The sequence below is a fragment of the Carex rostrata genome, chromosome 4 (assembly GCF_964058835.1).
Source record: "Carex rostrata chromosome 4, lpCarRost1.2, whole genome shotgun sequence".
NCBI lineage: Eukaryota > Viridiplantae > Streptophyta > Magnoliopsida > Poales > Cyperaceae > Carex > Carex rostrata.
In genome coordinates this window covers 13,428,833-13,445,909 of record NC_135921.1, presented here as the reverse complement: position 1 = coordinate 13,445,909, position 17,077 = coordinate 13,428,833, and the positions used below count along the sequence as shown (strand labels likewise).

The 17,077-nt window shown below is 37.7% G+C and overlaps 3 protein-coding genes across 3 annotated transcripts; 2 read left to right on the top strand and 1 right to left on the bottom strand.

The window, feature by feature from the left end:
• Nucleotides 1–1,636: 1,636 nt before the first annotated feature.
• Nucleotides 1,637–4,437, top strand: LOC144553493 (zinc finger (CCCH-type) family protein / D111/G-patch domain-containing protein). The gene is made up of 4 exons (XM_078301674.1): nt 1,637–1,964; nt 2,486–2,803; nt 2,973–3,033; nt 3,322–4,437. Exons 1-4 carry the CDS (start codon nt 1,827–1,829, stop codon nt 4,395–4,397), a joined length of 1,593 nt encoding a protein of 530 aa, XP_078157800.1. The 5' UTR covers nt 1,637–1,826; the 3' UTR covers nt 4,398–4,437.
• A 900-nt stretch (nt 4,438–5,337) lies between these two features.
• LOC144553492 (Serinc-domain containing serine and sphingolipid biosynthesis protein) lies at nt 5,338–8,870 on the top strand. The gene is made up of 6 exons (XM_078301672.1): nt 5,338–5,857; nt 6,492–6,731; nt 6,830–6,941; nt 7,036–7,210; nt 7,652–7,892; nt 8,300–8,870. The coding sequence occupies exons 1-6, from the start codon at nt 5,674–5,676 to the stop codon at nt 8,596–8,598; spliced, it is 1,251 nt and encodes a 416-aa protein (XP_078157798.1). The 5' UTR covers nt 5,338–5,673; the 3' UTR covers nt 8,599–8,870.
• Nucleotides 8,871–8,959: 89 nt separating this feature from the next.
• TIC55-II (translocon at the inner envelope membrane of chloroplasts 55-II) lies at nt 8,960–11,502 on the bottom strand. The gene is made up of 3 exons (XM_078301671.1): nt 10,958–11,502; nt 10,279–10,381; nt 8,960–10,180 (listed from the first exon to the last, which is right to left on the bottom strand). The coding sequence occupies exons 1-3, from the start codon at nt 11,344–11,346 to the stop codon at nt 9,062–9,064; spliced, it is 1,611 nt and encodes a 536-aa protein (XP_078157797.1). The 5' UTR covers nt 11,347–11,502; the 3' UTR covers nt 8,960–9,061.
• Between the last annotated feature and the right edge of the window lie 5,575 nt (nt 11,503–17,077).

The following is a 17,077-nucleotide window of genomic DNA, read 5'->3' as shown; positions in this document are numbered from 1 at the left end:
TTCGACTTTTGAGTGCTCTTGCCTTGATAATATTTACCTGTGATACAAATAGTCGATACATGCTGTTATAAAAAAAATTATAACAACTGTTCTGAAAGGAGATTGTTCTGCCACAAATATAATACGAGATTGATTATTTTATCAAAAATAAAATAAAAAATATAACAACTGTTCTGATACATGCTATTTTATTTTATCAAAAATAAAATAAAAAATATCATGAAAGGAGATTGTTCTGCCACAAAATCAAAATACAGGAAAAACGAGATTTTTTATTTCATTTTCCGGACGGTACAAAATTTTATGTCCAGATTAATACCCTGCTAATTTAAATTCTTTATCCCACTAAACAGGAAAAAAAATTCTGGACGGGATAGATTATCCCGTATAGCACTGTAGCATTTTTTTTTTGTTTTTTTTAAAATAAAAATTTGGTACAGTGATGGATGGGATAGACCATCTCGTCCAGATTTTTTTTAGTTAGATCGTTAATTAGAATCAAAATTAACGGAACGAGGTGATTTATCCCGTCCAGCTACACTGTTTGGATAGAATAAACCATCCCTTTTTTCTATATTTCGATTTTTTGACAAAATAATATTCTTTTGTGATATTTTTCTATTTTATTTTCGATTAATAAAAAAATCGAATTAGATATTCACTCATATCGCCATACACTAATGGCAGCAGCGTGCTTGTTCTGTTGAAAGATTTTAAAAAAAATATTTAAAAAAAAACTTCTTTTGACAAAATAATATTCTTTTGTGATATTTTTCTATTTTATTTTCGATTAATCGGGTTAGATATTCACCCATACCTAGGGGTGGCAACGAACCGAACTTACCCTAGGTTTGAGTTTGGTTTGAATTAATTTCGAACCAAACCTGGTTTGATTCGTTTCGAACCGAACCCATTTCGAACCGAACATTTTTCGAATCGAACCCGAATCGAATCACGAACTAAATTATTTTTTAGCAGTCATAGTTATACCGGTAGTTTATACATTAATTTTTTCTCGCGGGACAATTTACATGGCTTCCTTTTACCGGTATGAACTATGAAATGAGTGTTTTTAAGTTGAAAAATTGTTCATGAAAAAATACATCAGAGACGGCTTTCCTGGTATGAACTATGAGAGACGACCGAAGAGAGAGGAGAGACAGTCATCTAGGCCGGAGAGAGGAGTGACAGCCGGAGAGACAGCCAGTCGCCGAGAGCGTCGGCTATATTTTAGAGCTAGAGGGAGAGTGAGTTAGGGAGAGGTGGAGAGAGAACTAGGTTTGAGATTTGAGAGCGAGGGAGTGTCGACTAAGTTAAATTATGACTCTCTATCTTGGATTTTAATTTCATCAGGTAAATGGACGGCCGATGTTATTATGAGATTCGAACCATAAAAATGATCGAACCCATTTCGATCGAACCAGGCTAGGTTTGGGTTTGGTTTGAATTAATTCCGAACCGAACCTGGTTTGGTTCGTTTCAATTCGAACCCATTTCGAATCGAATTAAACTCGAATCAAACCCGAATCAAACCCGAATCGAATCACGAACCTCGAATTTTTTTGCCAGCCCTACCCATACCGCCATACGCTAATGGCATCAGTGTCGATGACTTGGTGAAAAAGCGGGTAGATATATTGACAGAACTGGTTCAGCTTCATGCAGCGCAAAATGAACAGAGACGAAATGAAATTGCACATGACTGATGCGCTGCATGAAGTTAAACCAGCTCTTACCCGAAAACACGGAGAGTTGTTCGTTCTGTTTAGATATCCTTTTATCGCGCACCTTCTCGGATCAACCCGACCGGGCTCGCACGCGCTCTCATGGCGAACGAAGGTGGCAGCGGGGAGGAGGCGGAGCTGGAGCAACAACTGGAGCAGCACTATGAGGAACAAAAGGCCTCACTCGATGCTGTCAACGAAGCCCTTGCTTCTGATCCAGTCAACTCCGAGCTTCTCGAGGTAATTAATCCCCCTAATTAACAATCCGTGTTTTCTCCTCCTCTACTAATTCGTTTGTGTGAAGTATCTGGAATCATTGTGCTTGTTATTCCAAGCTTGTGGATAAATTTACACCTTACTGTCTGATTCACCAATGTTGTTCCCCAATGGAATATAAACTAGTAAATCAGAACTTAATTATCTGAGGTCCTCCTAAATTAGGTTCCATTTTAAATTGGTCATGTTTTAATGGTACACATTCAGTATTCCTTGAGTTGTGGAATATTCCCTTTCACCTTATTTTGAATTTTTTTGTTGTGTTTTCAACAAAATTTCTTCTTGAGAATTCACTGGTAATAAAATGTTAAGCTACCTGTGGTATTTGAACACTTTTTCGACATTGGTTATCACACAGTGGGACATTAGAGCATTATAGTAATCATTTTCTTCCCGCTTCTGTTGTCATATAATAGTTAACTTCCATGATTATAAAATCGACATAATAATGAAGCTGATTCTTGTTTCAATAATGTAATTTTAAGGTTCATAAGGAACTTGTATCAGCAATTAAGGATGCAGAGGAAGGGCTACTTCACTTGAAACGGTCTCGTCTATTGAAACAAATAGATGCAGCATTTCCCAGTGAAGAATCGGCACCTCTGCCTCAAGATGTTAAGATTGAGCCTATGGACCCTGCAGTGGTTGAAACTGAAGACATGCAAGCACCAGAATTTACTGTTGGATCTAAGTGTAGGTTTCGGCACAGGGATGGCTGCTGGTATAATGGCCAAATCATAGGATTTGAAGACAACCGCAGTGTAGTGGTCTCCTTCCTTAATCCTACATCAGAGAATATGATGGTCAGTCTGGTTTCTTTGATTTATGCCAATAAGTTCATTGAATCAACATGTCTCTCTCTCTCTCTTTTCTCTGATTATCAAGGCATTATGTATTATTGATATTTTAGCCCAAAGATGCAAACCATAAAAGTTATTAAAATGTACTAATGCTAATCCTATAATAAAGCAGATGTGTCAGTTCTTTCTTCAACAAAGATGTCGTTTTGGTGCCAGCTGTCGCATGTCCCATGGTATGTTTTATTTTACTTTTGAGGAATGTTATTGATTTAGTTTTCAGATTTTTTATGTTTTCTTTTAAATTTTTATGCGAGGTTTGATTTACTCTCCACTACAGTACTTCTCTTAGATTCTGTCCACATATATGATTTTTGACATATCACAAAATAATGATTGATCGAACAAAGAGTTGGACAAACCTTGAAACTAGTTGTTAAAAGAGCTTTTTTGTTTCTTGGCAGTTCAAGTAATTTCACGATTAATGAATGCTCTTTCTCATGAAAATCTCTTCAACTATGCAGGTTTCATTGTCCCTGTTTCATTTATTAAACACTACATACCCACAGAGTGGCACAAATCTTTGGTGGGGTCCACTATTTTTGCTGCTGTTGGACCCGCTCCTAGCATTTGGAAGAGAGCTGAACTTGAGTCATGGGATGAAGAACTTGAGCTTGGTCAAGTAGTCTTCTGTGAAGATGGTGCCTCTGCAAAACTTGGTACGGAATCCCTTTCTTTCTCTCAATACGCCGAAATGAGAGAAGAAGATTATGACGACGATGATGATGGCAGCAGCGATGACAATGACAATGAAGAAGATGAAGAACCATCATCTTCAGGTAAATCTCTATACAGTGACTTGGAAGAGGATGAACTCGGCCACCAAGGAATAGGGTTTATGGAGGCAACAAAGTTGCAAAAAGGAGTACAAACAGACACACGTGTTTTTGCCACATGGGAGCACCACACAAGAGGCATTGCTTCTAAGATGATGGCTAGCATGGGATACCGTGAAGGGATGGGGCTAGGTGCTTCTGGCCAAGGCAGGGTTGATCCAATCCAAGTAAAAGTGCTTCCCGCAAAACAGTCACTTGACCATGCAGTTGCTACAAGTGAAAACACAGAACTTGAATACTCAGGCAGAAAGAGAATCCGGGGAGGAAAAAGTAAGGGACAGGAGCACGGTGTCAAAAGGGGAACCAGGGGAGGAAGAAGGAAAAGAGAGAAAAAGTTTGCTGAGTTGGCACGGGCTGAGAAAGCTGAAGAACAGCAGAGTTCTGGTGTATTTAGCTTGATAAATAATCAGCTGGTTACTGATGCAAAAAATGTGTCTAGAGGTGATAGGAATGGAGGATTGAAGATAGAGGAAAATAGAAGGTCCATGGTCGCTCATGATGATGAGGTGAAAAGGTTGAAAAATGCGATTAACAAATGGGAAGAGACGGCCAAGAGAAACCAAAAGGATAAGGTTATGTATGAGGCGACAATGAGAAAATTGCACGATGTACGGAAGGAGCTCTCTCATGCCGAAGCAAGGTATGCATCAGTAAGCAGTGCGGTTTCTAGCAAGGAAAAAGAGAAGAAATGGTTGAAATTTTGATGCTGTGTTGCTGCAGTAATATTCGTTGCCTATCGTAAAATATTTTTGTATGGTTCATTTATTGAATTATTGTTAGGCAATGGCAACTTAAATTATCCTGTAGCAATTTATGATAGCTATTTAAAATTGCTGAACATTCTTATTGGGAGACAAGTGCCTTGTGTATATATTGCTTTTTGCGCTTCGATCTCATGAAATTGATTTCTTAATAATGTTCTCAAATTGAAGATGAAAACGATGCAAGTTATATTCACAAAATTTATGTTAGTGATCTTATGTGATAAGCAGAGCATTAAGAACCAAAGAAACTAGAATTTGTCCACGTGTAATACTAGCAAATGACATGGCGGCTACCATTTTAGAGATGGAGAGTATACTACTAAAGGGCCCATATATTGATGCATTTGAAGCCTATAAGCAACAAAGGCCCAATAACCACATTTAGAGATGGAGAGCATACTACTAAAGGGCCCATATATTGATGCATTTGAAGCCTATAAGCAACAAAGGCCCAATAACCACATTTAGAGATGGAGAGCATACTACTAAAGGGCCCATATATTGATGCATTTGAAGCCTATAAGCAACAAAGGTCCAATAACCACATTTAGAGATGGAGAGCATACCGGTTTTTTTTTTTCCTACCACCCTCAAAAATCAGAATTAAATGAATACCACCCGGAAAATCGGAATTCAGATTCCGCCATGTTCGCACCGTGGATTTGCGGACAGATCGCCAACCCGTTCGCAGATCCACGGTGCGAACGGGTCACTCGAGCGGGTCATGGCGCGAGCGGATCAAAGCGAGCGTGTCAGTGCGCAGATCCATGGGTCGGTGCGCAGATCCACGGTGCGAACGGGTCATGCGAGCGGGTCAGTCCGCAGATCCATTCCGCGAACGGGTTGGCGATCCGTCTGCAGATCCACGGTGCGAACGTAGCGGAATCTAAAATCTGATTATTCGGGTGGTATTTATTTAATTCTGATTTTTGAGGGTGGTAAAAAAAAAAACGGGAGAGCATACAACTAAAGGGCCCATATATTGATGCATTTGAAGCCTACAAGCAACAAAGGCCCAATAACCACCAATGACTTCACTTTCCTTCACCTGTAACTTTTAGTTCTTCATCGACTTGTAAAATTAGCCTTACCTAAACTTATAAGCACGCCTCCCACCTTGACCTCGTCTCTCGATTCCTCTCCAAAATTCCCAATTGCCCCGCTTCGTAGCGTCCCTCAGATTCCCCGAGAAACACTCTGAGATAAAAATCAAGACATGTGGGCCGCATCATGCTTGGCGTCGTGCTGCGCCGCCTGCGCCTGCGAGGCGTGCCGCTCTGCCGTTGGCAGCATCGGCCGCCGATCCGCTCGGATCGCCTACTGCGGTCTCTTCGGCCTCTCTCTCATTGTCGCATGGATCCTGCGTGCGGTCGCTGCTCCTCTCATGGAGAAAATCCCTTGTAATTAACTGTCTCCCTATTTTTCTGGTGGAATTGCAAATCAGTTTGGTTTTCTGGATTATTGTTATAATTTAGGCAAATATTACTGTTTAATTTTAGCTGGTTGATTTATTCTTTTGCATATGACCAGCCAATTGAGGTTTTTCCATGGTGGATTACTCTACCAATATACTGATTATGGGAATTGTGCAGTTGATATATGAATGAATAGATCATGTCAGTTACCAGCTGGGATTAGTTCGTTTGGTATAGCCTTTCTCTTTTTTAGGGGCACAGGCTGGGTGTAAGGTAGGATGAGGCAAAAATTTTGGGTGGTGATAATTCCATAATTAACATCTATAATATTTTGTGGTTACAAGTATGATTTTAAAATATTATTTTGGTATATATTGGGGTGGGTGACGGTGCCCCCTCTTTTTGTACTTTTTTTCAGTGAGAAAGAGATAGAAAGCATTTATGTAATATTTTATTTAACAGAGTTTTTATTAAATAGTATTGGGAAATGGTACAGTTTTTGTACTAAAGTTCATAGTTCTTATGATTCTTCACCTCAATACTTAATTATGGTAATTTTTTAGTATAAAAATTGGTCTGTCTGTGCTCATGTATTAACTTGATGTCTCTCTTTGTTCAGGGATTAACCACTTCCACAAGACACCCGATCGTGAATGGTTTGAGACAGATGCAGTGCTGAGGGTCAGCTTGGGAAATTTCCTTTTCTTTACAATTTTGGCATTGCTTATGGCAGGGATTAAGGACCAGAAGGACCCTCGTGATCGGATCCACCATGGCGGTTGGATGGCGAAGGTCTTCTGCTGGTTTGTCATAGTTGTTCTTATGTTCTTTGTGCCAAATGGACTCGTCAGCTTCTATGGTAAGATATATGAATTATGCTGTAGTTGTTGCAATAAATACACACTTTTTTACTTTTCTTATTGCTTATCTTGGTTAATTTTCTTTGTTTTATTGCAGAAACGATAGCAAAATTTGGGTCTGGTCTGTTTCTCCTGGTTCAGGTCGTGCTCCTGCTGGACTTTGTTCATGGATGGAACGAGAGCTGGGTTGCAAAGGATGAACAGTTTTGGTATGTTAGATGAATTGGAGCAGCATTTTTCTTTTTCATAGTTGATATATACCACTTTGTTAATTACACTTTTTTTGGGGGGGAGATAATACAGGTATGCGGCATTGTTGATAATTTCTGCTATCTGCTACATTGGCACTTTTGTCTTTTCTGGGCTTCTGTTTCACTGGTTTACGCCATCAGGACAAGATTGTGGACTAAACACCTTTTTCCTCGTCTTCACTCTGATTCTTGTATTTGTTTTTGCAATTGTGTCCCTTCATCCCAAGGTATGCACTCATGCAGAAGTTCATATTTGATTTTGTTATGGGTTGACTACACTGTTATTTTCAGCTGCATTGAACACCCATCTCACAGTTAAGTTTTATATTTCACACAAGGTTTCATTTGAGTTACTTCATCTGCTAATTATAAAACGACAATGTAATGAGCAACTAAGAAAATATATTTGTATGAACTAGTATAATAAGTGACAATTAAATGTCTGTTGTCAACTGCATTGCATACACATCTCGCGGCTTATGTTTTTATTCTATCAAGGAGACTTTTTAGGTTCTTTGTCTGCTAACTATGAAACTGCCAATTTAATGAGAAGCTGAGGAAACATATTGGTCTGGACTAGTATAATGATCAACCATTAAATGATTTTTTGTGCCTGTTATCAGACCTAAAAAAACTGATGAAATATATATTGCTTATGATTGATGCAGATAAACGGAAGCCTGTTGCCAGCTTCAGTGATAGCACTGTACTGCACTTACCTCTGCTATAATGGCCTCTCTAGCGAGCCAAGGGATTACGAGTGCAATGGCCTCCACAACCATTCAAAGGCCATCTCAACTGGAAGCATCACCCTTGGAATGCTAAGTACTGTTCTATCTGTTGTCTACTCTGCAGTGCGTGCTGGTTCTTCCACCACTCTTCTCTCACCTCCTAGTTCACCTCGTGCAGGTCAGTTTTTTGGATCATGTAGTGATTTGGATCATTATGCAACACTTGCGCACCCAGAAGCATAAATATGTACAGATTCATTTGGCATAAAAGTGGGATAAGGCTCAAACGGGGCATGTTAAATAGGTTACACTGGGATTAGCCTGGATTTCTTGTGCTCCTGAGCATTTCTACTTGTTTTTCTTATGTTCTGCGTTGTTTATTCAATATACATCTTTGCCGTACCAATTCCTCTAGAAAACTTAAAAAAGTTTGTTACATCACATAATGACTGGTGCTGTTACAACTTTTTTCCCCATGACTGAATTTGGCCGTTTGTATATAACCGAGCAACTTCAATCTAACCTTTTAAATATTGTGGGGCTGAGTTTGCAAATTAACATCCTTAGTTTTTGAATCTGCTTTAGGCTCAGAAAAGCCATTGTTGCCATTCGACAAGTCTGATGCAGCTGATGAGGACACAAAGAAGGATGCGCCGAGACCGGTTTCCTACTCCTACACTTTCTTCCACCTCATCTTCTCCCTTGCCAGCATGTATTCTGCCATGCTACTCACCGGCTGGTCTACCTCAGTTGGGGAGAGTGGGAAGCTGGTCGATGTGGGGTGGGCATCTGTGTGGGTTCGTATTGTGACTGAGTGGGCCACTGCTGCTCTCTACATCTGGTCCCTTGTTGCCCCTGTCCTTTTCCCCGATAGGGAGTTCTAAGCTTGCAGGGCTGTTGCAGTTGGTAGTATGAAAGAGTTTATATAGGTCAAGCATATGTGTGTTTTATGTACGTGTTTGTCGTGTGCTTTGTGTAAGTTCCTAGTGGGCATATGGGTGTGTCAGCAAGTGATGTCTTGGTTGCTGATCATCACTACACTAAATCAGAAATGAAAGTTCCTGATTCCTCTATGGAAAAAAAAATGTTGGTGAATATAATGTCACCGAATATGTATATATAGTTGATATAAGGTTGACCCTGATGGTTTTTTTTTTACTGTTTCTTCTGTTTTCAAATCCGTTTCTTGTCTAGCTGTTGTTGGCACGTAATTTCTTCAATTTCAAAATTAGAAAATAAAAATGATTTTCATCCTAAACTTGTACTCAGAAATTACATTAAAATTTTGTTTGTACATTCTCAGTAAAAAAGAAAAGAAAACTAAACATTAAAAGCAAGATCCTGGCATCAGAGTCTCCTGTGCGTTCTAACAAAATTATTAGTAATAAGACTAACAATGCTGGAGCACACAAGAGAGCCGCCTAACAGAAGCACAGAAGATACCAGCATCAGTATCTTTGACTGCCTTGCTGTTGCCAACACTGCAGATGCAAGAGCAACTGCAGCAAGAGCCAGCAATCCATTCTTCCAAGTCTGAAATGTTTTAACTGCATTTCTGCATCCTTTACAGTGCACAACATGTCTATAGTATCGATTTGCCGGGTTGGGTGCATGCTGAGTTCCAATTCCTCCCTTTGCAGGGAAGGAAGCAGAAATACCTGCAACTATACCTGCCGGCGACTGTTCTACAACTGCCGGCTCTTTTGGTAAAGAGATCGATTTGTGACCAAAATAGTAAGGCATGCCGTGGCCTACCTTATCCATCCATTTTCGGTACTCCATCACCCAAGTATCACTAGACTTGAGGTTGAGATAGAGTTCCTTTGTGGGCACCTTCTCCTTCATTAACACCTCATTTTGTGACGAGAGGAACCCCATGTCTTGTTCAAAAACCTTACCCGCATTCTGATGGAAAAACCATTTGGGTATTATATTGGCCAAGATAGATCTAGCGGTCGCACCAAACCGTACAATAAGCATCGACTTTCCCTGGCCAGAGGGTCTGCATAGGAACAAGGCTTGATAACATTGCTTTACGCCCTTTTTGTCTGTGAACTCCAAAGTGTTTGACAAAGCACACGGCGCTTGAAATCGTAGGAAGTTGACTAAATTGGGGTTTCTAGTCCGGCCCCACTGGCCAGCAAAACCCCTTCCACTTCTCTCAGTAACATTGAAGAATAATGCCTGTGCGTCCTCGCGCTTTGCAGTCCAGTCTGTTCGGTCGTGGGAAATTGGCACATGAGCCGGGTCCATGAGGTTTTCTAAAAGAATTGAATGGTCATATGGAAGCTCATGGATGGTTGATAAATCTTGGAAGCCTGGCCGATCATACGGCTCAAAATGGGGCAGCTTGGTCAGGTCCGGCGGGTTCTTGTCTGACATCCATAACCAGACAACACCTTGAGAATCTCTCACTTCATACGTCTTTACGCAAGCATTTTGTGGTATTTTTGCTCCCTCAGGTAACTGCAGAGCATTTCAGACTTATTAATTTTAAAAACATGGTACATAGATTTTAATGTTGAATAATGTTAATAGAAAAGATATTGGTTCAGACTTCAGACCTGGGGTATATGCACACATTTTCCATTGCCATCAAACTGCCATCCATGGTAGAGGCATTCAAGCGTACCATTCACCAGCTGACCCTCTGAGAGTTTTGCCAATCTGCATTCATTTAAAAAATCTCTAGTGTAATTGTAATATTTCAACAAGAAGTTCAAAATTCAGGTTTATTTAATTTTTCATTATTTGTTTCTGGAAATACCAACGAAATAAGGCTTGACAAATTCACTCAAATGTCATGTTGAGAAATTAAAATATCCAATTTCAAGCAATTTGGATTGGAGGCAATTTTTAATTAGGGCCTGTTCGGCCTCCAATTAGGAATGGACATGAGCACAAGGAATTGAACTGAAAAATACTTTTCTACGGGAAAAAAAAAATTCTTGAATTTTTTTTTTCCCACGGGAACCGTAACACGGCCGAACAGGGCCTACAGTTAAGCCATACCTATTACTCCTAGGAGGGTGGAGGGTTACAGAATATAGAGAAAATTCAGAATTAATTCATTGAAATTAAGTGATCTCACCAAAAGCATATGAGTAATGAATTTCAAGTGTTTCATTGAACAATGTGATGATCAGATCAAGGTTCTCAAATATATAATTTGGATGACTCCAACCATTTAATCACCTATTGTTTGCAAATCACATTGCAAAACATAAATAAATCCATATATACCTATGACAGCACCTATCTTCATGGCAGTGAAGCACACCGGCCGCATCCTTGTACAGCACAACCTGCTTGTCGAATACGGTGAGCCCTAACGCCGCATCGTCAGGTACCTCGGCCAATAAGTAAAGCGGGTACCACTCCTCTCTCCAGTCATATTTTTCTCTCTCTGGTTCACCTCCTTCCTCTGGCTCCTTTGGAAGCAACACCTCATCTTCATGCAAGTTCTCTATCACTGCTGCCTTGCTCTTCAAACATCTTCCTTGTCCTCTTTTGATCAGCGCTAATTTTGTTACTTGGGTAGTAAGGAATGGAAAATTGGTAGTACAAGGGGATTCTAGAGGTGTGTGGGAAGAAAGAAGGAACAGAGAGGAGGTGGCCTGTAGAACAGCCATTCTTGGATTTTTTTTTTTAATTTTTTTTTCCGCTTCCTCTTTTCTCTTTTAAACTTGAGAATTAAAAACGAAATCTTTTTGCCATTTATTTCGATTTATTGAATAATTCTTCTTACTCTTGCTTCTACGCATCTGTTGCTGCTTCGTTGCCACACATTTTTTTTTTTCTTCGATTTATGCGGGGGCTTCCAAACAAATCTTTTTTGGAGTTTAGCACAAATGGTTGGCTGCTAGGCAATTGGAGTCTACAAGTGCTGAGTTCTAGTTCACATCTCTAAAGTGTAGCTATCTTTCTATATCATGACCGCTCGTCCGGTTGAGATCATGTGCATGCACATATCTTGATGCAGACAAACGGCTTAGATTTTTCCTTTAGCCTTGCCTTTTGCTAATTTTTTTAATTTTTTTAATTTTTTGAGTGAAGCCTTTTGCTAAGTTGCTGAACACGATAAGTCGATAACAACGGATAAAGAATTGACAGAATAGTTTTCAACCCATACATCGCACAAGTCGTATGTACTCCATATCATGGATGGATATTTTTATTTTTAAATTTTAAAAAGTTAATTCTAACTGTTCAACATAATTTTTATATGAAAAATATATTTAGAGATCATATATTATATTTTTTTCAGAAAAAAAACTTGTATTATTCTTTTTGAGGTGAAAATCATTATATCTAAAGATTGTAACCATTTAAAAGTAGTAATTTTTATCTATGTGAAAAATAATAAAAAGGTTCTAAATAATGTAAAATCTATTTTTCAAGTATATTTTCGTATAGATATCATATTGAACGATTTAAATTGACTGTTTGAACTTTGATAATGAAGAGATTAATCTATAGTACAAGCACATTTATGTATATGTACCAGAGCCTCACTCAATTATTGTCTATATCATTTTTATATTATATATATTAGTTTTAAGTTATTATTACTATTAGTATCACTATGATGACCATCATCATCTAATTCGCTATATTAGTGCAGAGATACTGTTATGTAGAATGAGATGAGTTAGACCACTTTTTAACTTGGCACGAATCTTAAAGGAGACTCTTAGTCTCTTCAATCTAAAAAATAGGCACCGGATTAAGTTTGATCCGGTTGAGAGTGTATCTGAAGTTCTGAACCGTAAAGTTGTTGGCCCACCGTGCGGCATTATCTGTGTAGCACAATTTGGGCCATCCATTGATTTGCCAAAAAGGCCCATTCTGTATAGGTCCAACATAGGCTGGCCCATATTAAATCAAAATACAGAGCCCAAATCATAATTCTAGGCCTACTAAAAAGGTTAGCCGGTGAGCATGGTGCTTTGTTCATTGCCATTTGAACTCGTACAAAAGTTTTATTCCCGTAATTCTTGAACTCGTGATAGAAGAAACAAAACAGCAGAATGTTTGCTGTAGATCACCGAGTAAATGTTACTACTCACTGCGTGACCGTGACCTTTACTGGTAAATAGTGAGATCAATCCAGGATCCAGCTCAGTTGACAGAAATAACATCTGCAATGTGTCCAAAAGTTACTAGGGACAGTGGCTAGAATGATACACATCTCACATTCAGAGAGAAAAAGTTGGAATCCGGATATTGACACAACAAGTGATAACTATTTTTCAAGTACACTAAAGTGATAATTTTTTAATTATTAGATAATATGAAAGGATACATATAAACATTCCTTGTAGGAATGTACACAGAGATTTCGGGTAGGTTATATGTGTAACAATTCAAATTAATTTATAATTTTTGTTCATTATTTGAAAATCAGAATTTATGTATATAATTAATTTTAAGATAAATAGAGTTTACCACTAGATGCACAGTGAAAACTTCAAGCTCTAGCAGCAACTTTCTTCACTTTGTACACCTTGTGTCAGATTCACGCAACAACAACCATAACCACAACCACATCTCTACCGATATCCACACGAACAAGTTAACAAACAACTCCAAGTCAGAGTGCTAGCGCCAACTAACAGTCCCCTCTTGTCTTTCTACTTTTCTCTCTCCGATTATGAAGTGGTGCGAATTCAGACATATCAGATTTTCAGTCTAATTCAATAAAATAAAAAAGATTGTTCTTCTATTTTCTGTCTCTTTTCCCCTTTCTGTGTGGTTTCAGATTATTAATTGAATTATCAAAAACGAAATACTAATAGATATATATAGACTAATATACCAGTTCATTTGCACCCATTCATTCGCATCTAATTAGATAGGTCTTATCTTATCAGATCAGATCATAGAGAGAACAGATATTCCGGACCCATATTTTGATGCAGCCCAATAAGACTTAATCCATATTATAATTTCATTAATTAACTATTAATTATAGCCCAAAATATTATGGCATGTAGAATATTTCTAACAATATATTGATTTGAAATAACGAAAATGCAATAACTGTCTAAATAGATAAAATAAGAAGTTCACGTTTCTTCATTTGTTGAGCCTGTCGCAAGTTCTTTGTGGCCTGAAAAAATCAAACATAGTGCTTACAGTGAATAAAAGTTAGCTAGTCCAAAGAAAATTGTTACAACCAGCAAAAAGAAGAAGTTTCCGGAAGCATGAATTTCATTCTGAATTTCTACAGCCTACTTTCTTTTTCTTTTTCTTTTCGACCAGACTGGTAAAATTCTCAACGGCCTGTCCACATCAGATAGAATGGATCATAATACCAAAAAAAATTAACAAAATGATTTCCCTACGAGTAAATACAAATTAATTAGATGGCGGGATGACCAAGAAGATCAGCACTTAAAACTGTCTCAGCTAATGCTAGTAATTAGCTAAAGTAGGGGGGACCGGGTGAGCTAGAAAAGAGAGATGTTATTGTCACATTATTTGTACTGATAATACGACATAATAAAAATATCATTAACAGTGTGCACTTTGCACCTACAAATGAGGCCAATAATGCCCCCCATGAGCGCAAATCCTCGTCGCTTTTCCTCGGAGTTGGTGTCTTTCATGTTTTGGTTTTTACTAACTTTTGATTTACCACTCATGAGTCGTGACATGAGCCAACTGCTTTTCGAATTAAATTCCCCGTCTCAGTGAGTTTGTGTCCTCTGAGATATCTCAACTTTTGCGTGACCGACGTGTCCGGTGCCTATTCGGCGGGCGATGTAGGGTCAGAATTATGTGTGCCTTGAGATTCGTGCAAAACATATTTAAACGGTTGGGATTTTCCATAAAGTCACCCAAAATTTGAGATATCTCAGAGGATACCAATTCCGTCTCAGTTCCCACTTGCGCCTGTTAGAAATTAATTAATTGACAAAGTTGAAAGTTCCCGTTGTGGTCACATTTTGGTGGCGCTTGTGGAGAGAAAATTAGAAAGAAAAAAAAAGAAAAAAAAGCAAAAGTTTCTTTCGTTGGTAGTTTCGCTAGGGAGCTGCATAGAGCCGCATAGCTAGGTAAGTTAGGTACCAGCTACTCTGAAATCTGAGGGGTAGAGGCTGTAGAGCAAGGTACAAATGTACAATGCATGGCTGAGATCTTGTCATCCAAAGTACATTGGCCAATAGATATCGGCCACTTGTGATGGGGAAAAGACATTATTTAAATCAGGTTTTTTTCGTTTTTTTGGTGTTGTCTGCGTCATTGTAAAGGTTTGAATGGTAACACTGGTAAAAATATACTTTTTTGTTTTAACCAAAGTAGTTTTTTTGTTAGCTATTGTTTTAAAAAAATTACAATGATTTACAAGTCCGAACAGGAATTCCGATATCGACCGCTATTGTTTTATGCACGCATCTCGAGAAAGACTAACGGTTGAGATCGAAATTACAGGGTCCGATAATTCCTCGAGAATTACAGCAAATTTATTTTCATGATCTACAATGAGTTGAAATCACCTACCCAGCTACTCGCATGTAATTTTCTGTGCAGATTAAGTTTGTTGGATTCCTTTAAGATTCGTGCTAACTCAAATCTCTTCAACAGCCTTCTCGGCTGTTTTTCTCTCTTCTCGCTCTTCTTGTCACTCTCTTTGACAAAACACCAAGTTATCATCGAAATTTATCTTTGAATCCAGTAAACACCTTACTTTCTTTTCAATTCTCTCTCTCTTTTATATTTTTAAACTTTAACGACGATTGTCCAGTATAAATTCATTAAAATAAACATAAAATTATATCCATTATTTTACGTCTACGCCATTATCGACATAAATTTTCTCTCTTTCTCCAACTGAAAACGTAATTTCTCAGTTGGTGAAGCTTTTTTTTCAATTTGTTTGTAGAAGTGATCTTCCAATATCTTTTGCGTGCAATTTTGCATTTTAATTAAATTTTGGAAGTTAAGGAAATGTTAATTATGAGGCTCTACTGTGACTGATTTCAATAAAAGATCAGTATTTTCTAATTGAGAAATATAACTATGATAGCCATGTTTTGGCCTGAAAATTTCTGTAATTGTCAATCATGATCCTTCTAGTTGTAATTTCAATTTATATTTGTTTAATTAATGCTCTCCTGTCATTTATAGTTGGGAAGTTCAATAATTGAATCCAAATGAGCACACTTTTTATAAGACATTAAAGGCCCTGTTCGGCAGAGTAGGAACTGATGGGATTTTATTTAATTCCTAAACTTTTTCCTGAGTCCGTTCGGAGACTCTGTTTTCTCCCAGCTATTTCCCATATATTTTCCCAAAGAGTCCCCAAAGGTTCTGAGGCCTGTGTAATTTAATTGGAAAAATGAATGAGTTCAGACTTAACCTCTCTCTCCACATGGGGCTGTCTCCTCTCTTATTTCTTTTAACTAAGCTTCATAATGCATGTTATTAAAGCAATGCATATATATAGATTTTTTCTTTACTCACTACATATTGTGGGACTGACCACTATACAGATCCGGACCTAGGTTTTTTTTTTTGAGTGTCACTTATTATTTATTAACACTTAGATCTCATGTGTAGTGGGCCCCCCATTATTAAAGCAATGAACGGTGTACATCAACTAAGACTAGTCAATAAACTTGATACACACGTTGGGTAGACTAGGCAACTTATTTTATTTTATTTTATTTTAGACTATCAATTACAATAAATCAAGAGATAAGTGACGTTGACAACAAATTTATTTGATAATTGACAAATCGATAAGGTAATTATTAAAATTATTAATTATTATTTTTATAATTTAGATACATTGTGTATTATATTTGGCAAATAAATTTGTCGGTTCTGTAATCAATGATTTTTTTAAGAATGTATAGGTGACAATAATCCCACAACTAAATTAATTTTACTTGGTTAATAAAAAAAATAAGTCACACTAAATTTACAACACATTATTGATTCAATTATTTTACAAAAGGTTTCTTATTTTAAACAAGTGAAAATTTTAAATAGAAATATAATATTTTATAATAAATAAAGATTTCCCACAACTAATTTCACGGTACAATCGAACACTCAATTTAACAAACTTCCAAAATCAATCCCGTATACATGGGTTTCCACTTTTTCAAAAATGAATTCTCATCCCCATCAAATCCCATTCCTCGTAATTCCTTGACAAACGAACAGGCCCTAAATGGTCCCTTGCATTTTTCAACGGTCACTCAAGTTTTCAAATATTAAAAAAAAAAATTTTGGCTTTTAATTGTTCTTCTTCAAGTAGAGTAGAGGTAGAGTCAGACTTTCAAGTTATTGAACAAATTAATGAAGATCAAATACACATTATAGCCATTATATAAAATTCCCATAACGAGTATA